Here is a 20,163-nt window from a genome sequence, read left to right as displayed (position 1 = left end):
TATAAACAGCTGGTGCAGAACAGGTAAACACATGAGGCGCAGGATGTGCTGGATAGTCCAGTGCGTAAAAGCTGCTTGTTTGGCTCACGAGCACAAGATTACACTGAAACGCAACTTTCAGAACAACATAACATCGTTTCCAGATGATTAAGTCTTTTCCAGGTTTACATACATTTTTGTCGGATCACGCGGGACTCTACACGTCCGAGGACACCTTTGGATACGGTTTTGGCCAAAAGTGTTTGCCCTGTAGGTGTGGAATCAACACTGAAACTGTGGTCTGATCAGACTCACATTACCTCTTGTAATCCAATAACAACATTCCTTTGGCCGCAAACACCAAGAGAACAGACATCGCGCAGTTTTGGAAACAGCGTGTGATTTGAACTATGAATGAAGTTACAGCGACTGCAATCTGTGACATGTTGGACGCACAGAATAGCAGCAAAATAGGAATAAATTCACCATAACGTTGAAACAAGCGCACTTCCGACTACATTTCTGTCAGGATCACAGCCTGTCAAATGCGCAAAAGAGCAACTTTGGAGACGCTTCACGACAATATTTATCGGAATTCATCCTTGCGCGTGGAAAAGTTTGACTCACCGGTGTCGAAAACACTTAACGCCGCTGAAGAAGTAACCCCGGCGAGAAGAAGAAGGGCAGATGCGGCTGTCCAGGAATACATGGTGTGGTTAAAGAGTCTGAACTGGCTCTCAGGTGAAGCGCAGCCAGACCGACGGATGCGCAGAGCGGCGGAGCTGCTGGTGGACTGACTGACTGACGGTCCGGGTCTGTGCGGGAGTCGCTCTTTGGCCGGCGTTAAAAGTCCCTGAACTTCAAGGCAGGTCCTACAGCCACTACTACACTGACACCACCAAGACGGGAACAGATAGTAGAAAGCAGGGATCCTATTTCCAGCCCATGTGACAGGAAATAGGGGCAACAGATTCAACCTGCAGCGCTGGGGAAGCGGCAGAAAGAAAAGAGGAGGAGGGAGGGAGAGAGGGAGGGAGGGTGACGGTGCTGGGGCTGGACTCAGTGGTGCAATGAGCAGCAGGTTAATAAAGTATAAACAGATTTCCCCTCTTTACAGAATGGATTCCAAGCATATTCCCACAGTATTAACCTGATAATACGTCTAATATTACAGTAAAACTTAGAAAAACACGCAGGAAAATCACTCCAAAACTATTCCAGATGGTAACTTTAAAGGCCCCCTCTTGTAAAAAGTCAGATTTGTTTTATAATACAAAGCAAGTAAATGGGCTATATAAAAACTGAGTGAGTATCAAAATGCCCATTCAACAGAGAAATACATACAGTCTGAATTCAGATACTGTGCATTTAAAACAAGCTGACATGATTTTTTTGTGAATTTGTGATGTCACAAGTCATTGTTAATTATTTACAGGATTTTACAGGATGTAACTGTAATATTTCACAAAAAAATACTGTAAATTTATAATGTAATAAAGATACAGAGATGACATGACCATTTCCAGGTTTGTTTCAGAATGTAACTATGATATTTTAAAATAAATTACTGTAAAAATGATAAAAACTGATATAGATACCGGGATGTTGGGATTATTTCTAGGATTTTTTAGTATGTAACTGTAATATTTTATAGTAAATTACTTTAAATGACAAAAAAGTGATACAGATATGGAGATGTTGTGATTATTTCCAAATAAATTGCAGTGAAAATGATATAGTGATACAGATAAGGAGATGCTGTGTTTATTTCCAGGATTTTAAAGGATGTAATTGTAATATTTCACAATAAATTACTATAAAATGATACAGTAACTTACTGTGAAAGTAATGCAACTAGTAGCCAGTAATTTACTGTAAATGTACTGTCAAACATTTCATCGAGTATATTGACTGTTTTAAACTTGAAACATAAACATTTTAAATGGGTCCCTTTGTATTCCTCATTGGGATGTTTGGCATGTATGTGAATTTTACAGCTGACAAGAAGTAAACATGAAGCCAGTATCTCAGCTCATCACACGACAATGTGATTTCAGTGAGATGATAGATCTATCTAAAAAGACAGTAAGTGCTGTTAGAGTATTTTCCGTGGCTGGAAACAAACACTGACCAGAGAAAACCGTGATTTTTCAGTTGAGGGGCTTAAATAGAGAGACGCTAAAAAGGAGCATTTCAGACAGATGGTGAATAAAGGTAAATACAGGTAGACATTATGAGAAAATAATGTACTTTTTGATTATTTAAGCAAGTGTGTTCAAGTAGAAAAACAAAATAAAAGTATGATACTGAAAATGAGCATCATATGGGACGTTTAAGCGCCATACATTCATTATGTGTTTATGATTAGGTCCATATATTAGTGGCCACAGGAGATCAGAACGACCATAAAGTATGACGGTACACTATCAACATGCTACGCAGTAACAGAGACGCACAATAAATCCCATATGATTATGGGAGTTTTGTCATGGTTTTTATGTTCTTAATCTAATCGGAGGTCCATTATGTTTGAAAACCCCTGGGCAACAAAACTGCAAACAAAGGCAAGTCAAAGGACCTCAGTAATATATCATTTTAATAGCTACTTTATGCCGGAGGGGGAGAAGGATTTGCACGTGATCCTGATGGAGCGGTGGTTACAGCAGGTAGCCCTGAGCCTCATACAATGAAGATTAATTAAGACGTTGATGAGGCTAGGGAAATTCAGTATTTCCTCCAGGAGAAATCTCAAATTTTCTTCTTGCAGCTGGAGTTGTGATCAAAGGAACTTGTGATCACAAAAGATTTCTATGTTCTGTTATTTGTCGCTAACATTTAATAAATAGAAACAAGTCCCCGGGCACAGTTTTGGGAATAAAAGACCTCTTTTTCCGAGTGAGTTTTAGTTGTTGATTCTTTCTGCTAGATTCTTCTTAATCACAGGACTATTTTAAACTAAAGCATATGAGCAGAGCATGTTTGAATTTCAGGCATTAATTTTAAAGCTGGTGTATGTCGGCCTTAAAGGCCTTCTTAGTGGAAACTCAACAGATTATAATATTAAATCAGGGTGTGAAAAAAACTGTGCTCCTTGGATGACTTGGAAGCTTTTCTTATTTTGCTTACTGGATGGAAACAGGTGCAGTGACCCACTGTCGGTGCCTCTCACCTCTTTGCCGTTTCAGACCGGCTCCTTCAGTGTGAAACAGCACCCTCTTGTGTCTCACTGCGAGCATCGTGCAGCACTGAAGAAGTGTCCGAGCCAGCCAGTTAACCTAAAAATAGAAAAATCCAGTATGAGCTCACCACTCTCCAAGAAAAAAAAGACCAACATTTATTTTGCCAAAACCGACGGGGTTGAGATGGGGCGCACTGGGAAAGTAATCTAGCATGACGTGTGCCCTTTTGAGAAATGTAACTGTGTGGCCTGGAGATACTGGCTGGTAAAAACTCCACTTATATTACAGTGACAGACTGTTTGAGAGCAGCAGATTTATTGTAATTTAACCCACTGACAGTTTACTGTGGTGATTACTGGGATGTCTAACCTTTTCTCAAACTGCATTGGGTCATTCAGTGCACTATATGTACTGAATACCTTAAAAATATTGGGGAAAAAAATGTATGTTTAACCCTTTGAGACCAGGATGGACATTGGTTTTCTTGTGCTGCTTTTACAGCTGCTTAACCCCTCTGAAACACATTGGTTGGATTTCTTTTGAAAGCCTGGGCAAGAAAATCAGTAGTAAAAAATGACAAGAATATCACCTAAATGTTATTTTTTCAAGTGGAAAATAGACAAAGAAACAGAAAACCCTGTTCATAGCTATTATTATTATTATATATTTAAAACTGTGTTCTAAAAAAATGTATTGATTTTCTGTTTTTTCAATTTCAGCACTTTTTTAGTCATTTTTTGTGCTTATTTTCAGAAATGTTTCTTGTAACTTTTCCCTACTTCTTGCTAATTTTTGGGTCGTGTCTTATTAAGTTGCTCACTGCTTTCTCCTCATGTTTTTGCAAGTTCACAATCAAGAATTACTCAGGTTTCAAAGGGTTAATCAAGTACTGTACTTTTACAATAAACATTTTGAGGTAGGCTTACTTTACTTAGGTTTTTTTTTCTGCAACTTTGTACTTCTTCCCCACTACCTTTAAGTGGGAAATACTTTATTTTGCAACTATAGTTACTTTGCAACTTAAGATTTTACAGAACGGCACTTTTTGCACTTACTAAGGGTTTTTTCCTTAAGTCCAAATTCTTGCTTGTGTTGTACGTCGCTTTGGATAAAAGCGTCTGCTAAATGAAATTGTAGAATTGTAGAATTGTATATGAGTATAGAAAATATGACAATTTTTCATAGATTAAACTTGGTATGTAAAGTAATTTTAATACACTCAACCTTAGTTATCTACGGCATATATATGTTGTAACTGAATATTTTTAACATTTGTGCATTAATATACTGGAGAACTGTTATTAATTTAATATCTGATAATTAATACTCACAGGAGCCATACTTCTACTTTTGATACGTAAAGCAGATTTGGCTGATTTTACATGTCAAAGACAGCAACTAAACATTGTTTTTTATTATTAATTAATGGATCATATTCTTAATGAAATTCCCAGAGCTGATAGTGATGTATTTATATGTCTCGTTTTGTCAGACCACTATACATTCACACACCACTACTGTATCCTATATTTTGCTTTCATTATTTAATATGTGACATGTTGTGAGTATGTGCTCATAGAAAGAAGAGTTTCAGCTACTATGTCCATATGAATATTAACCTGAATCGGAGTCCTGTCATTACCTCCCATCTTCCCTGCTATCACTGTGTGATGCTGCAGTTGTGGTAGCAAAGCTTCCTTTGTCTTCTTTGTCTCCCTCTCTTTCTGTGTGTGTTGTGTGTATGTGTGTGATCACATGTTGGACTTGTCTGCACACGCCGCCTGGCCACATTCCTTGTGGTCTGCTGGAGTTACTGTAATTCTGTTCTGTCTTTTTGCTCTCTCCAGATAAAACTCGACACTTTCACACTTGACATTCAAACTTAATTCTTTTGGCATTTTGCCTTTTAGACTGTTTTTCATTTGGTTGAGAGCAGCAGACGACGAGCATCCAGAGTCCCTCACGGTACGGTGTGTGTACATTTTTAGCATGGGTGGCCGCAGCGAGAGCCGAGCCCTTCACCCTGTCGGTGTGTCCTGCCTGCTGAGTTATGCAAGACGGAGGCTGGAGGTCGCAGCAAGAATAATCCACTGAGATGTATTAGAAAGTACTCTGGCATCCCTGACCTGCCTGCCAATGGGAAGTTATGCATAGTTGAATTAGAAGTTGGCCCAGATGCTTTGAATTCACAAATTCAGGAGCCAAGACTATGTCATGTCCTTGTTTTCTCTTGAGTAAACATGAGCGCCTGGCCATGAATTTTAATGCCACATTTCTCTCCTTTGTGGTCAAAACTGTGTCTCCCTCTGTGCTTTGCTTTCTCTCCTTCTTGGCATCCAAAAGTATTTTGAGTTGCGTTGTACCTGTAGCTCTCAAGACTTTGTTATGCATCATGAAAACTGTTTTTTTTAATTTCATCTGAGAAGGGCAAAAAACATATTTTGTTTAATTTAGTAGAATCAAGTCTTTGACATTTGAGCCACCACTTCGATACAATAAAAGGTGATTTGAAATTCATTTGTGGTTCACAGCATGAAAAATGACATTTAGAAACTCAACAGCAGCGTGATCATTCACACACCTCACTGTGAGCAGCGTTCATGAGAAATTAATCTGTAACTATTTTGATAATCAATGAATGAATTGTTCAAGTTATACACTAGAGCCGTGATTCTCATCGTGGGCTCCTCGTAGCCCAGAGGGTACTTCAGCTGGTGCGAGGGGGCACGTGGAAAGACTGTAGAGCAGCTCAACTAACATAAAAACAACTATGATTTTATTAAAAGTATGTATCCACATATTGAGTCCCCTGTTACACTTGAATACTACATGTTGCAGTTATATAAGAGTGCCTAACATCTGCGAGATGGCTGTCAATTTGCAGACCACTGTTTGAGACCAACAAATGACAAAACTGGTTGTTCTGTAGCAACCAATCGCTGTTTCCACCAAGACTGTACCAATGAAAGCAATTGTTTTATACCAAAACATCACTGCAGTTTTTTTTTACCAAAATAAAGCTGTGTTTCCAACCAGGATAGTGCCGCAAAAAAATCTTTTTTTTTTGTTTTTTGCTAAGAAATCACTGAATTTCCTACCAGGATAGTGCAAAGAAAGAGATTTTTTAAGTTTTTTAAAGAGACATCTCTGCGTTTCCTGCCAGAGTAGTACCACAAAAAGTGAAGTTTTTGATGAGACATTGCTGCTTTTACTGCCAGAATACTGTCACAAAAAGTGCTATTTTTTTTTTTACCAGGACATCACTGTTTTTCAAATCGGATAAGTGCTACAAAAAGTGCTTGTTTTTTACAGACATAGCTGTATTTCCACAAAAAGCACTTTTTTTACAGAGACACTGCTGAGTTCCTGGAATAGATCCACAAAAACTGCTTGGTTTTAATACACATTGTTGTGTTTCCTGCCAGAATAGTGCCACAAAAAGGGCATTGCTGTGTTTCCATAGTGGATTGTGCCACCAAAACTGGATATTCTACACCAAAATGTGATCTTTGCCTAAATATAACCAAGTGTTTTTGGAGCCTAAACATAACCACAAATTAACCATGGACGTTGTAAAAAAATTGTCTTAATGTATCTGCTACATAATAACGCACAAATGTTACATACTGATACGTGGTTTGCAGAAATGTCTAACATTCATTCTGGCAGTTGCTGTGGAATATTAGGAGAAACCAGGATATTGTGTCTGGGTGGACACCTCACACAGCCATTTTGGAAAGCCAGAGGGTTATCTTAAAACCAAAGCAGATAAAAAGTTTTAAGATATGTTCTTTAGTAAATTGGGTGCACTAAACCTTTAAAACCGGTATTTTCCTGCTGGCTTCTGAGGCTACATTTCGAAGGTTGTGGACATGTGTCTTGCACCCTTTTTCCCCCTCTGTTTTTGGCATCAGTGTGACAAGAAGAAAGATGCTGATTTTGTCTCCTTCTTTGACATCACCACTGAGTCACTGTTTGCTGTCGCGATCATTCTCCTCACTGCCAAAATAATCTCTGCCGTCTCTCGGCTCATTACATTAATTAAAAACAAAACATGCTGGCACACATTGACGCACAACTTCTTGCGTCTACTCCTATGGGGGACACAGTGAGTCAATGCGATTACTCAACCAAAGCATCTGGTCGTTGTCTGAAGTCTGTATGACCCGGCCAACAACCCCCCACGCGGCCACATCAGTGTCTATATGATCCACATCATTAGTGGTCGCACACACACACAACACACATTATGGTGTCACTCTCTGACCCCAGCAAAGCTTTCATGAAGTGGACTCCCCCTGACAAATGACTGCCTCCGGCCCTATCTGTACTGCTAACACCCACCCCCCCGAGCCATCATCTTCCCTCAACTCCTGTCCCCTACACACACACACAGACACACACACACACACACACCTGTGCAGGCCCCTGAGCTTACCCGTGTTCAAAGTCAAGATAAAAGCTAACATTTACATCCAGCCACCTGCACGTAACCAGCAGCCGCTGCTGCACCACAACCGCTCCTCCTCCGCCTCTCTTCTCTGACACACACAACAGTCATCCATCTTGCTCGGCCTCCCGGGTCTCTAATTAGGCTCCGGGTGGGTGACACCCTCTGGAATGTTTATTGTTACGTTGCTCAGCCTTTATCTCCTTTAAGAGAGAGCCAAAAAGAAAATGAGAAACAATAGAAACCAACCAGAGAAGCTGATGGAACACGTGTCTGTATATACCAACATATTCATCTGGACTAAATGATTGCAAATAGCTTCATTACAGTTAGAACTCAGGAGTCACCGTCATATTTTGTCCCATCTTTTCTAGCTATCAAAGCAGTTGTGGAGATTTGGGAACACGGCGTCAACGCTACATCGAATTCAAATGAGAAAAAATCATAAGCATTATGACAATCTGACAGGTAATCAAGAAGCCAGCAGTTTATCTAGATAATTAAAAGTTATTAATTTGGTGGTAGAACTTAGAAAATATGTATATGATAATCCCTCTTTGCACAGTGCACACGCCTTTGGTACTTAGGGGTGTTATGATATTATCACGACACTTAAGTCACGATATTTTGTCACATTACTAAATCATAATATGATATAATCACGACACTTATAATTATTAGTCACAAGTCACAATTATTACGATACTAGAGTCACAATACAAAGTTATCACATTTTATAAGTCACAATACATTATTATCACAATACTTAAATCATGATGCAATAATATCACGATACTGAAGTCAGGTTACAGTATTTTCACATTACTCAAAATACAATGTTATGTTAATATCACGATATTAAAGTCACAATACGATATTATTGCGGTACCTACGTCATGATACAACATTACCACAATATGATATTATCATGATACTTTAGTCAGAATACATTATATGCTAATGTCACAATACTTAAGTAACAAAATTATATTGTCACGCTACTTGTCATGACATCACCATATGACTTAATCACAATACTTAAGCACAATGCAATATTATCACACTATAAGTCACAATACAGCATTATCACAACACTTGAGTCACAGTACAATGTTATCATGATAATTAAGTCAAAAATACATTTTTGCGATTTTTGCGATATACTGACTGTTGTGAAAACATATTGTGATAACATATTGTGATATATTGTGATTTATTACTTTTTTTTACTGCAAATTATATCCCCAAAGGTAAACTTTGTCAACATCTGTTTTATCTAATACATTAAAGTTTCCAGTTTATTCATCTCACTTCAATCATTTTCATTGCAGCAAAATATATCTAGTGGACTAAAACAAGCATTCTAGTAGTCTGCCAGAAGTTTTGTATTTTTAATATTAATAATTTCTATGAAATAAAAAAATCTGTACTTGGCGTCCATGTATCAATATGATATACCCATGCAAAAATATTGCAATACTATGCTGTATTGACTTTTTCCTCCCAGCCCATATGGTACTGTGCTTAGTGTTAACCAGAACGTTTGTCTGTGAAGGATGTTTGCAACGGACAGTTTTAGTAGGAAGTTTATGATTTTGTCTTTGTTTTCTTTTCCTGGCTGACCTCGGGGTTTGACTACTTGTGTTTCTTGTTCTGTCAAAATTGTTTTAAGCAATGTCACAGTCTGAGATCTTAGCAGTGAATTTAGTGAGTAGAGCTAGGAATGATGATCACACCCCTGAAAATAAACTGTAATAAATTTAGACTATCCTTTAAGATGACAATGAGATTAAATAGTTTGAACGGAGAGAATAAGGAGAAGTAAACTCTTGAGCACAAGATGAGAATGGCTGGTAGAGCATCAACCCAGCAGGCACCTTGTAACATCGCACGCCAGCCATTCATGTTTCTCGTGCCTTTGTCAACCACCCTTAAAAAAGGCAAAAATACTGAGTCACAAAACCAAACCAAAACCCAAACCTAAAGCATCTCAGTCCTTGTAAACCAGTGCCTGGTCCCTGCATAAGTGTTCATTCCATTTTGGGTAAATCCTATAAAAGTGACTGATTTATAGGGTGATGCAGTAAAAATTCTGCTAAACGGGGTGGTAGCAGTAGTAGTGCCACTCAAAGAAATGTAAAAAAATAACAACAACAACAACAACAACAAAAAAACAGTGATAGAAACAAAGATGATTTGATTTACTGGTTGATTTAATCAATTAGATTCCATTGTGAATTTAAATCACAATGGAGTATTCCTCTAAAAAACCATGATCCTCTCAGACTTCTGGATAATGTACTCTACAGTTTTCCTTGTGACCAACTCAACTGCCAAAAAAAAAAAAAGCGAAGTGTTAACATTTCTGTCAACCGCAGCATTTGCACATTATTATGCAACAGATACCCTAAAACTCTTAGTTTCAACAATGGTATGGTGAATGTGTACATCTACTTCTTGTACCACTATTCCAGCAATAACTTTAAAGTAAAAGTAAAAACAACCACTTTTTGCCGCAATCTCCCAGCAAGAAATGCAGCAGTGTTTCAATAAAAAAAAAAAACAACATCTTGTGTCACTACCCCCGCAGGATGTACAGCAATGTCTTGCTAAAAAATGACTTTTTGTGTCACAATCCCAGCAGGATATGCAGCAATGTCTTTACTTTTCATAGCACCATTCCAGAAGAAAACACAGCAATGTATTGATAAAAAAAAAAAAAGTGTTTTTGTGGCACTATCCCGTCAGAAAATGCAGAACAATTTTGGTTAAAAAAAAGAAGTGCTTTTCCTGACATTATCCCAGCAGGAATTGCAGCAGAGTTTTGGTTAAAAAGAAGCTCTTTTTGTGGCACTACTCAAGTTGGAAACACCATTGGAGCCTTGACAGCTGCTGGAAATACAGGAATGATTTGCTAAATCAATAATCAATAATCAATAATCATGCTGTCTGTTGATCTCGAACACTGGTCTGCAGCTTGGCAGGCGTCTTGTGTCTCACCTATGTATCATGCCATCCATCCCGATGACAAAGTCAGCTCACATACTACGTCACTTTAGAAACATTGATGTTATAATATCAAATGGACAAATGTAACATATTCGTGGTTTGCACGAAAATGCCAACTTTTTCTTCTGGCAACCGGCCTGTTGTGATCAGCTCTTCACTGCCTGAAGACGGTACAACTCAGCCTTTCCTGGTGCTTGTGATTTATATAATCGAACAAAACAGTTTTCTCTTTCTCATTTGCCCTTTACTGCCAACAAAGATAAGGACATCACGGCTAACATCATCACCATCATCATTCTTCCGAGTCAGAAATATCTTCGCTTTAACTCATCACAGAGCAGGAAAAGAGCCAAAAACTAGAGGATTTCTGGCCAGTGATGCCGCACTTCCCGCAATGAAACAATGTCCCCACCCAGTGTGTCTGTTTGTGGGCTGACTATGACACAACTTTTGACTCACACTCAAGAAGAGCTGCTAATGGTAAAGGAGCATCAGCGCCTTTGTGTATCTAATCGGAGAACGATATGAAGCACAGAGGACCAAAAGCCATGGTACTAAAGCTCAAGTGAGGCCTCTAAACAATTACAAGTTTTCTCTATTGGGCTGGAATGACAGATCTTAAGTATCTACTTGGGGACCAGTTTTGGCTCTGGAAAATTGTGGGTAAACCTTGTTTTGCTGAAGAAGAGCAAATAACATTAAATGAATTTTTTCTTTGCATTTGAAAATGCTGTGTTTTCTTTTGAAAGTTGTCTGAGCTCGCTCATCAAAGAGTTGTAGAAAGTGGTCACCACACTAAATCAGCTTCAACCCAAATGTTCTTTTTTGTGCACAAACAACTCCAGGGGGTTTCAGCTTTGCGGGGTATACTGAGGCCAGACTTGTTTTTACACTGTACCTCTTTTTTTTTCCACGTGAAACTCAACATTGCAAACATCCTCTGATGGGCGCCTTGTTCGTTTCATCCATGCAGGGAATGCAATGCGAGAACCACAGTCCACCATATGTAAAGTGTAAACTGCTGATGAGAAACACACTCTGAGGATGCAAACTTTGGTATGGCTACACTGTTTACAAGAGCTGAACAAAAAGAAGATGAAGAGCGTCTTGACGTCATTTCAGCAGCTAAACATTTTGTGGCCAAGTGAAAAACAGAAAAACAATTCCATCGTGTCACATATCTGCAGTGACACAATCCATGAACTGCGTCTCAGGCCACAGAAGGCATCAACACATGTATGTTTGCAGGTTTAAGGTTTCAAGCTGTGAACAAGGCGATCCCCCTGCACAGCCGTTGCTAATGCACAATGTTGTGCTGATGTTTGGCAGGTCTCCCACTACATCTCAGTCCCAATTATTAAATGAAACTAGTCAGGGGAAACTGTGTCCTCCATGCAATCTCCTAACACTCAATTCAGAAAGCATGACAAATCCTCGCCTGCAAATCACACTGAAACTGAAGGAAAAACAACTTGGAAGATCTCAGTTCGCATCCAGAGGATTACACTGTGCTGCACAGTCAGACACCGCACACAAGAAGCAGCAAGAGAGATTACTGCAGACTGTATCTGAATGGCATAAATTAGAATTTGTTACATTTGTAGTCAGTGAACTTTAGATATGTTATATGTTGCGGGCCAAAAGAATCTAGCTTGGTGCAATCTTAAATAAAGTTGTTATAAATACAGAATTATTTTAAAACTAACATTTCAAACATTTTTTAAAAAATAAATCTCTTTAGATTCAGCTCACAGACCAGTACACACAGGACCTGTCTGAGGAGATGACAGGGCACAGTGCCACATGACTTGTAGTGGTCTAACATGATGTGTGTGTGCACACTGTTGGCAGCCTTGGCAATAGTACCGTTCAGTCAGCACTTAGGGAATAAATGGTCCATAGGTGTGTGGTTGGGGATAAATATGAAATCTTTTAAAGGATGGTCAAAAGTTAAATGTAGTACTGATCGCATTAAAAGTTCAACTATTGCGTTATAAATATGCCGCACAATTAAAATGGGTAGAAAAGGGTAAAACAATTATTTTCTTTATTCATCTTTTAATTAAATGTGATAAAATTCCAACTAAGTTTTTAGAGTCCAAGGTGACATCTTCAAATTCCTTGTTTTGTCTGTCCAGCAGTCCAAAATCAGACATTTCATTCCAAAAACCCCTTTTACACAGCCTGCAAGGGCAAGAAAATTGTGCTGTTATTTTGCCTCACCGTTCTGTATTAAAGGTATGATGGCGTTATGGGAGGACAGAGTTGTCTTGCCTTTGAGCTAACAACAGAGGTAGAGAACAGCACCAAATCCAGGTCAACATAAAGGGACAGCCGACAGGACAGGATCATCAGCGTGACGGAGGTGTCGTTTTGACGGCATGTTATGTGTGTGACCGACTAGCGGGAGATTCAGAAAGCAGCAGTTAGCAGCTGAAAATGTCCGCTATAAGGAAAACAATGAGATTCGGGAGCTCCTAACCCAATCATCTAAAATCACACACTAGATGATGCTGTTGTCGTTGGGTTCTGTGTAAGAATGCAAACGCGGCGAAAAGATGGGACTTTGTAACTTCCCTATAGCGCAAACTGTGTGCAAAAGGGAGTAATGATATAAAACACAGAAATGCATGGGACCATTCGCATTTACTCAGTTTCCAGTTGGCCACTGTGGTTGTCCTACATGCTTGGAACACTAGAGAAGTTTTAGTTGGTTGCAATCTGCAAACTCACCACTAAATGTTACTGAATCCTACACACTCAACATTTAAGTTCATTTATAATCTAAACTTTGAAAACACTTTAGTTTTCTTCACGAAGATTAAAGAAAAGCTGATATAAAGGCTTGCTCGATATATATATATATATATATATATGTGTGTATGCGTGTGTTGTTTTTTTTATACTACTTAAAATCAAGAGGGCCTCGCGATCCCCAGGTTAGAAATGATCTAAATTTTGTTCAGGCTGTTACTTTCGGGTAAAAAAGTTGTTTTAAAGTTTTTAAGATTGAACTCCTTAAAAGTTGACACCTAAGGTTTAGTGAGCAAAGAAAAATGCATTTTAAATACCTGCATGGTGTACTGAATAATTCATGTGGACAGCCAGAGTACAGTGATGAATGTATAGAATGTTGATGACAATTTACAGTATTTTTTGCACGAATACTGTCAAAACCACCACCCAGTGACTTTCCAACAGTTCAGAAGCCATAGTGAATGACAAAGTGAAACTCCTCTCCCCTCACATAAATATGAATAACAAGAAATTAACCTGATGATGCCGTGGCTGCTGTGTCCTCTCAATTAGCGCAGGGCTGAGCGGGGACGGGGATGTGAATACTTATGAGATCTTCAACCTTGTGGGTGCAGACGTGCTGTGGAAGAGACAACAAATGATGAATCACAGTGGCGAGAATTCATAATAAGCCTGAGAGAGAAAAATAAAAGACCGCCGATGCCCCTGTGATATATATCGCACATTCACAAGCAGGTATACGCACTGACAGAAGAACACACAGAGATACCACAAGCAAGTGTGTCTAGACGGTAAACAATACCTGCCTCTGGGGCCGAAGAATGTGGGCTCACTCGATACAAAACTGAGTGCATAAATCTTGAAAGTGAGCAAATGTCTACATTAACAATTGTGAGTTTGTCATCTGATGCATTCATTTAAAAATCAATAGGATAGAACCTGAGCAGACTCTACCTGCACCTCATGAAAAAGCACTGCATGTTGCAATCACTGAAAATACTTAATTAAAGGCACTAATGTCAGTATATGAAGAAAATGAGGTGAAGGCAAGTCTGGGCCTGTGTCAACTGATGCGGCTTCATTTGAAAGGTGTCTGTGTGCTGCTACTGACAGGGTTTCAGACTGTATGCACACCCACACACAGACGCACACAAACAAATCCTCAGATGAAACTCCACGTACACAGAGCAGAGATTTAATTCCTTCTTTATCGTATCTGTGCATCGGACAAGTTCCACAGTGCACGATAAGGAGAAAAACAGGGGAAGGGGGGGGTACACAAACCAAGCGTGGAGGAATATGTGGCTTTTGAAGTTGCCTTTCTTCTTGGAACTTGCTTTGGCGTAGCGCAGCTAGTTAAGCAGATCATTAAGAGTAATGGTTGGGAAGGATTGCAGAGCTTTATCTGTGATGGCAAGAACAAAGTTCTTGATGATCTGGGGGGATTCTGGAGCTGGATTTGATGGGAATTCCCGTGCCTGCTGGGACAGTTTACTTGTGCTAACAGACAGGTGCTATCATAAATCTAGAGTCGAGGAATTACTCGCTCAGCTTTACATACTGAGACTGAAGGTATATGGGGATAAAGTGATCCTTTGACAGATTATATCTAGCGATTGAAGGTTCTCCCTTGGATAGACGCCACGTTAGTGTCTGGCAACGACAATTAAATACTTTACTAAATACTAAGAAATACATCTCAAGTGATGGAAAAGAAACTGAATTTTTTTTTAAAACCTGTTGCTGAAATTGCAAGAGATGCCAAATCCGAAAAGGTTTATATGGTGCTTTCTATTTGTACTGGGAAGATAAAATTCCGGGTTGGATATTTCAACTGGAACACCCCAGAAGTTTGATTTCCAGCTGAAAAGTTGGAGAAACTTGACCAACTCTGACCTCAAACTCCAAGACAGCTGCTCAGTGCATAAACTGTAGTGAAAGCCGTTGCACTTCTGTCCTTCTTGTGTCTTACTGAGACATCCATACACGCAGTCCTGTCCAACTTCTTTCTTGCTACAGTACTTCTAACTACTGCTAACAATGGCTAAACAGGCTTGAACTGGTATTGCTAAAAAAACCTCTTAGTTTTCCCAATGTTGTACTGGAACGTGATCAACTTCAATCTTTGATTTCTGTTTAAATGGGATGCAGCCAAGAGAGAAGTTAAGTTTTGCAGTCATTTTCTACCGCCACTTGCAGCATTGCAATAAAGAAATCCCTTATCACCCAAAAAGCATTTTCCCAATAGGTCACCGTTACAAAAGACATATCTGTAGAACTACTGACAGAACACCTCAAATCATAAACAAGGTAAATTACGACTCTTTCTTCTATGGAGGTTTTATATTTGGAAAAACGTTCCTGAATCTGAGAAAAGTGATCTGAAAATCGTTGATGTCATCACAATGTAAAGTCTATGAACAGAGCGGGAACTCATGGATGGGGCCAGTGAGAGAAACACTACTGCGCATATTCAGTGGGACACATACTGTAGAAATAAACCCAAAAGATAGAAAATTTGGGGCGTATGTGCCAGGCGAGCAACTTCATTGAGTATATAACAGTACGAAACACATTGCTTCAGCTAGGAAATTATATCACCTATGCAACTTTTGTAGTTTTTCTAACAATGTATTTTTAGACTCTTGTACTTCATCAGTTTTATAACAAACAGCAACTTTGTGACTTGAAAAATGTGTTTTAAATTGACAAACCTCAAATGTGTAATTCATGGAGCAATTCAATTCAAATAATTATTTGTTTCTCCCCTTCGACTAACAGACATATTTTTGTCCAAAATAAGATCCCACGGTGGTCCACTGGAAGGGGAAGGACATCACCTTTAAACTGCATTTGCCAGCAAAGTACTGAGTTAATTAAAGACCACACAACAATACAACATGTGGCTTTAAATGGGATCTGATTGAACCAGATAACACCACATCACGAGGACTGTAGGTTGCGGTCAACTTTGGTAAAAAGAGATACTGAGAGCAGTGAATCAGGGTCACAGGAATTCTCAGAGAATTAACTTCTTCAGAAGGAAACAAACAACCCGGACAGAGCACAACTTCATCTCTGCATGCCCCGAAGAAGTGCCATGATGCACATCTTTATTCATGAGACTACTTGATCTGTGCATAAAAGCTTCTGAAAATGGTTTGTATTCCATTCAGTTGAGAAATCAGAGGGGGATGTTGTTTGAGGATTATCACCACTAAAATGATTTCTCAGGATGAGAATGTGCTTTGAAAATATTCTCCCTCTAGGCAAATAAAAGGCGAACGCTAACAATTTTTTATTTATTTTCTTCTCTCACTTCTCTTTTGTCAGTGCCCTCCACTGCTTTGCATTTGAATCACACCAAATCGGGAAATCGCTTCCACCCAGTTCCCGTGTTTATGAAAACACAAGTTTCCAAGAGCCTGCAATGAATTTATATTTGGTACAAGCTACGTAGTGCATCTCACTCCCCTGGCAATGTGCCCCTCCGCAAGCTTTCCATGGAGGTTTGTCCCCCCGGTTTCCACAGTGCCGACTGATTGATTTGCTCTTTAAGGGCTTCCTGTGTCGGGCATGGTCTAAGACGAACATCTGTAAGGGTGGATTGGGCATGCTGGGTCTGTTTTGCTCTGCTACGCTCATCTGTGGTGTAGTAAAGTGAGGTATCTGCCTTTTCTGTGGCCTGGGAAAATGACGTGCTCCATTATAAAAAGAACTGACTGCAATGAAAAATGAGCTTTGGGTCCTAACGGCCGCTGGTCGCTGAGTGGATTACATTGCCTCAGGGGATGAAGTTTGGTCTCTGATGTTGATGACTGAGAAGGGGGAACACTAGTAGCTGGCTTGAGAGTGGTAAAGTTATACTGAGTGTTAATGTCAAGAGCAGTTTGTGTTTGAACGGCCACTTCTATGAGTCCTCACAGAAGCTGAGGTTCAGCTTTGGGTCGTACGGTGGTCTTCAGTGTGAGCTCTGCATGCTAATAGAGGCAGCTCTGAAAAGTGTTAACACTGCTTAAAGGGACAGTTTATCAAAAAACAAAAATACATATCTCTTCTCTTACCTGTAAAGCTTTTTGTCAGTCTAAGTTGTTTTAGTGTGAGCTGCAGAGTGTTAGAAATGTCGGCCATAGAGATTTTATAAATATGAATATTAATTTAAATTTTTTTTCTTACTTTGCACAATTAATGAATATGGCATACATTAAAAAGCATTATATTTCATGTCTCCATCTGCTGGTGGGCCATCATGATAAGATTATGCAAAATATGATGTTAATTCTACTACAGAAGATATTAAATGATCACTTCAATTAGGTGGCAAAAAATTGATTTATCAATATTATTAATATTGGTATCAGTTATCGGCCAAATGAGTCGTTTTATATCGGCATATCAGATATCGGCAAAAAATCCAATATTGTGCATCCCTAGACGGCAGACTTTTCTACAGCCAATATCTCCAAAATTCTGCAACTCACACCAAAAAATCTAGACTGATAACCAGGTCTACAGGTAAGAGGAAAGATATGTTTGTGATTTTGCGTTGAACTGTCCCTGAAAGATCTGAGTCAATTAAGCTTTGAATATGTGTTTGAAACCTTTAGACTCACAGCACTGAAGCAAATCACAGGTAATTTAAAGAAGGACAACACGCCCAGGGCGAATTAGCAGTTAGTTGCAAGGTACAATTCAGACATCTGATGATGTCTTTTAGGGACGGTTTTACTTTCAGTGTGTTTCAGTGTATTTTTGCATTTATGTACTGTATGTCACTGTTCCTTATGGCTGACTCTGTGTGATTGTTTATTCTGTGGTTTATTTTATCTGGCTGCGAGGCAAATTTCCCTTAGGGGACAATAATGTTGAAAGCTTAAGTTGAAGTTGAAAGTTCAATAATGCAGAAAGTAGCTCATTAAATGAATATTGTTGAGGGTATATAAGAGAAAATGGTGAAATTAGAATATCTTACACTGAAAGGTTTCAAACTAGTTTATTTTAACTTTAGAATTTAAGATAAAAGCCCCAACTTTTAACAGTACTTTCTCATTTTTCCTTGTATTGGCAGAATGTTTGCACCTATTATATTATAGTATATTTGTGTTTATTTATGCGATAAATTGATTTGTGTAAATTATTTTTGTTAATATTCTTTGATTGAATCTTGGCTTTATTTCACAAGGTATCAACCGTCTTTAGAGCTCATTTCTTTTATGACTGTTCTGTGGTTGCAAGAAGAGAACAAAAAAAATCAAGATAGTGTATTTATCTACTTTAGGATTAGCTGAGTTTGCTCAAATCTTCCCCCCGACATTAAGTGTTCACGTTGCCAGTAACAAACTCAAACACAAAACTCTGTGTTTGGGCAAACACCTTAATCCCGAAATCCATCTTTATTTTAACCTACGCCTTAAAATTAGGAGTTAACATCAGAAGGTGCTGCTCAGCAGTGAGGTATTAGGAGGTAAGGGACAAAGTACACCTGCAAAGCTGGAGTTGATATGAAAAAAGGGGGGAAAAAAGACACACACACACACACACACACACACACACACACACACACACACACACACACACAAAACAAAAGCCTCATCCAAAAGCCACTTCAGAGGCCTTTCTTCATAATCCAGGGATGTAGAGCAGATCTGAGAAATGGGAAAAGTCCCACGTGAAAGCAACAGGCTTCCACAGAACACATTAGCATTTACTCGTGTTTGAATTTGATTGAACTAATTATGCCGTGCTGTTGGGGTGATAAGCGAGCGTAAACATTTGGGGTTAGAACAGCCCCCCCCCACTCCCCCAAAGATGAAAACCTTCCTCTTTCATCCATACGCAATTAATCAACATCTGACTCTGCAAACAGACGCAGCAGCTTGCTCCACTGCCTCTCTTGTAAGCACTGACTGACACATGAAAGCAGGGAAATTTGCACCCAGTTAGGAGATTATACAGTGAGTGAGCTGATACTGTAGAAAGACCTCAGACAGCAGCACACATGGTGGCTTACTTCTTCTTTGTGAGAGCATCAGGACTTGTTTCATTACCACGCATGTGAAGTGGGTGCACGTGTACTTATTTATGCTAGTAAAGCGTATTAATGTGTTTTTTTGTGAAAAACAATAGGGTCCCAGGAGTCCCTGAGGCCTGACAAAGCAGCAACAACAGTCTGCAGGAGCTGGTAATGGATACACTGTAAAATCTGACAAGTTGATCTTAGTTAAAATAATCTTGGAAATCGATTGCCTTGACAAAGGGACATACATTAAATATAACTATGAAATGTATTTTCTGTTTACTTTATATCCGAGAGTTGAGTTTACTTGAAATTTATCTGTTTTTATTTCATTTTGTGAAGTTGTTTTATCTTAAAAATGACAAGTGAAAATACCTTGCAAACTCGAATAAACCAAGTTAGTCTCAACTTGATCATGACGATGAAAATGTGGCATCTGCGTGTTCTGTTTTCTGAACATATTTAAACATATCCAAATATTATTGACTAGTTTGCAACCAGCAGAAAACAGATATATAGCACAGTATACTATGTTCACTAAAACTTAGAAAGCTCGATTTATTGTCATTTTGTCATTTTTAGGTTGAAACAACATCACAAAATGAGCTCTGACAATGTGAGGAGCTGCAGCTCTATCAGGACTTTTAAAACCACTTTGAAAAAACAGTTAAAAGCTGCTCAGGCCTTCACTCATCGACCTTGAACTCTAGACTTTATAACTTGTTTCTAATCTGACAAGCATTCACTTGTCATGTGCTGGTGTGTGTAGTTTT

At 38.9% G+C, this 20,163-nt stretch overlaps 2 protein-coding genes across 5 annotated transcripts in view; both read right to left on the bottom strand.

Moving 5' to 3' along the window:
• kremen1 (kringle containing transmembrane protein 1) overlaps positions 1-13,993 on the bottom strand; it is a 94,704-nt gene extending 80,711 nt beyond the window's left edge. For 2 of the 3 annotated variants that reach the window (XM_042487471.2, XM_042487472.2), the window contains exon 1: positions 607-981. In XM_042487471.2, coding sequence (XP_042343405.1) covers positions 607-688 — 82 coding nt within the window. In that variant the 5' untranslated portion in view covers positions 689-981. Of the gene's footprint in view, positions 1-606; positions 982-3,148; positions 3,255-13,890 lie in introns of those variants that run through there. The other variant, XM_088076437.1, reaches the window with a different exon arrangement.
• The window catches only part of susd2 (sushi domain containing 2), a 76,444-nt gene continuing 59,502 nt past the window's right edge, over positions 3,222-20,163 (bottom strand). Inside the window, exons 14-15 of one of the 2 annotated variants that reach the window (XR_015776371.1) lie at positions 13,891-13,993; positions 3,222-3,254 (exon numbers count right to left, since the gene is read on the bottom strand). Coding sequence is in view for 1 of the 2 variants with exons in the window: in XM_088076432.1 (XP_087932558.1) it covers positions 13,960-13,993 (34 nt within the window). In the remaining variant the exon portion in view is untranslated. Of the gene's footprint in view, positions 3,255-8,325; positions 13,994-20,163 lie in introns of those variants that run through there. The other variant, XM_088076432.1, reaches the window with a different exon arrangement.

The sequence above is a fragment of the Plectropomus leopardus genome, chromosome 4 (genome assembly GCF_026936395.1).
Source record: "Plectropomus leopardus strain MGB_pleo_1.0 chromosome 4, ASM2693639v1, whole genome shotgun sequence".
NCBI classification, from domain to species: domain Eukaryota; kingdom Metazoa; phylum Chordata; class Actinopteri; order Perciformes; family Serranidae; genus Plectropomus; species Plectropomus leopardus.
This window is presented reverse-complemented; position numbering and strand designations above follow the sequence as displayed.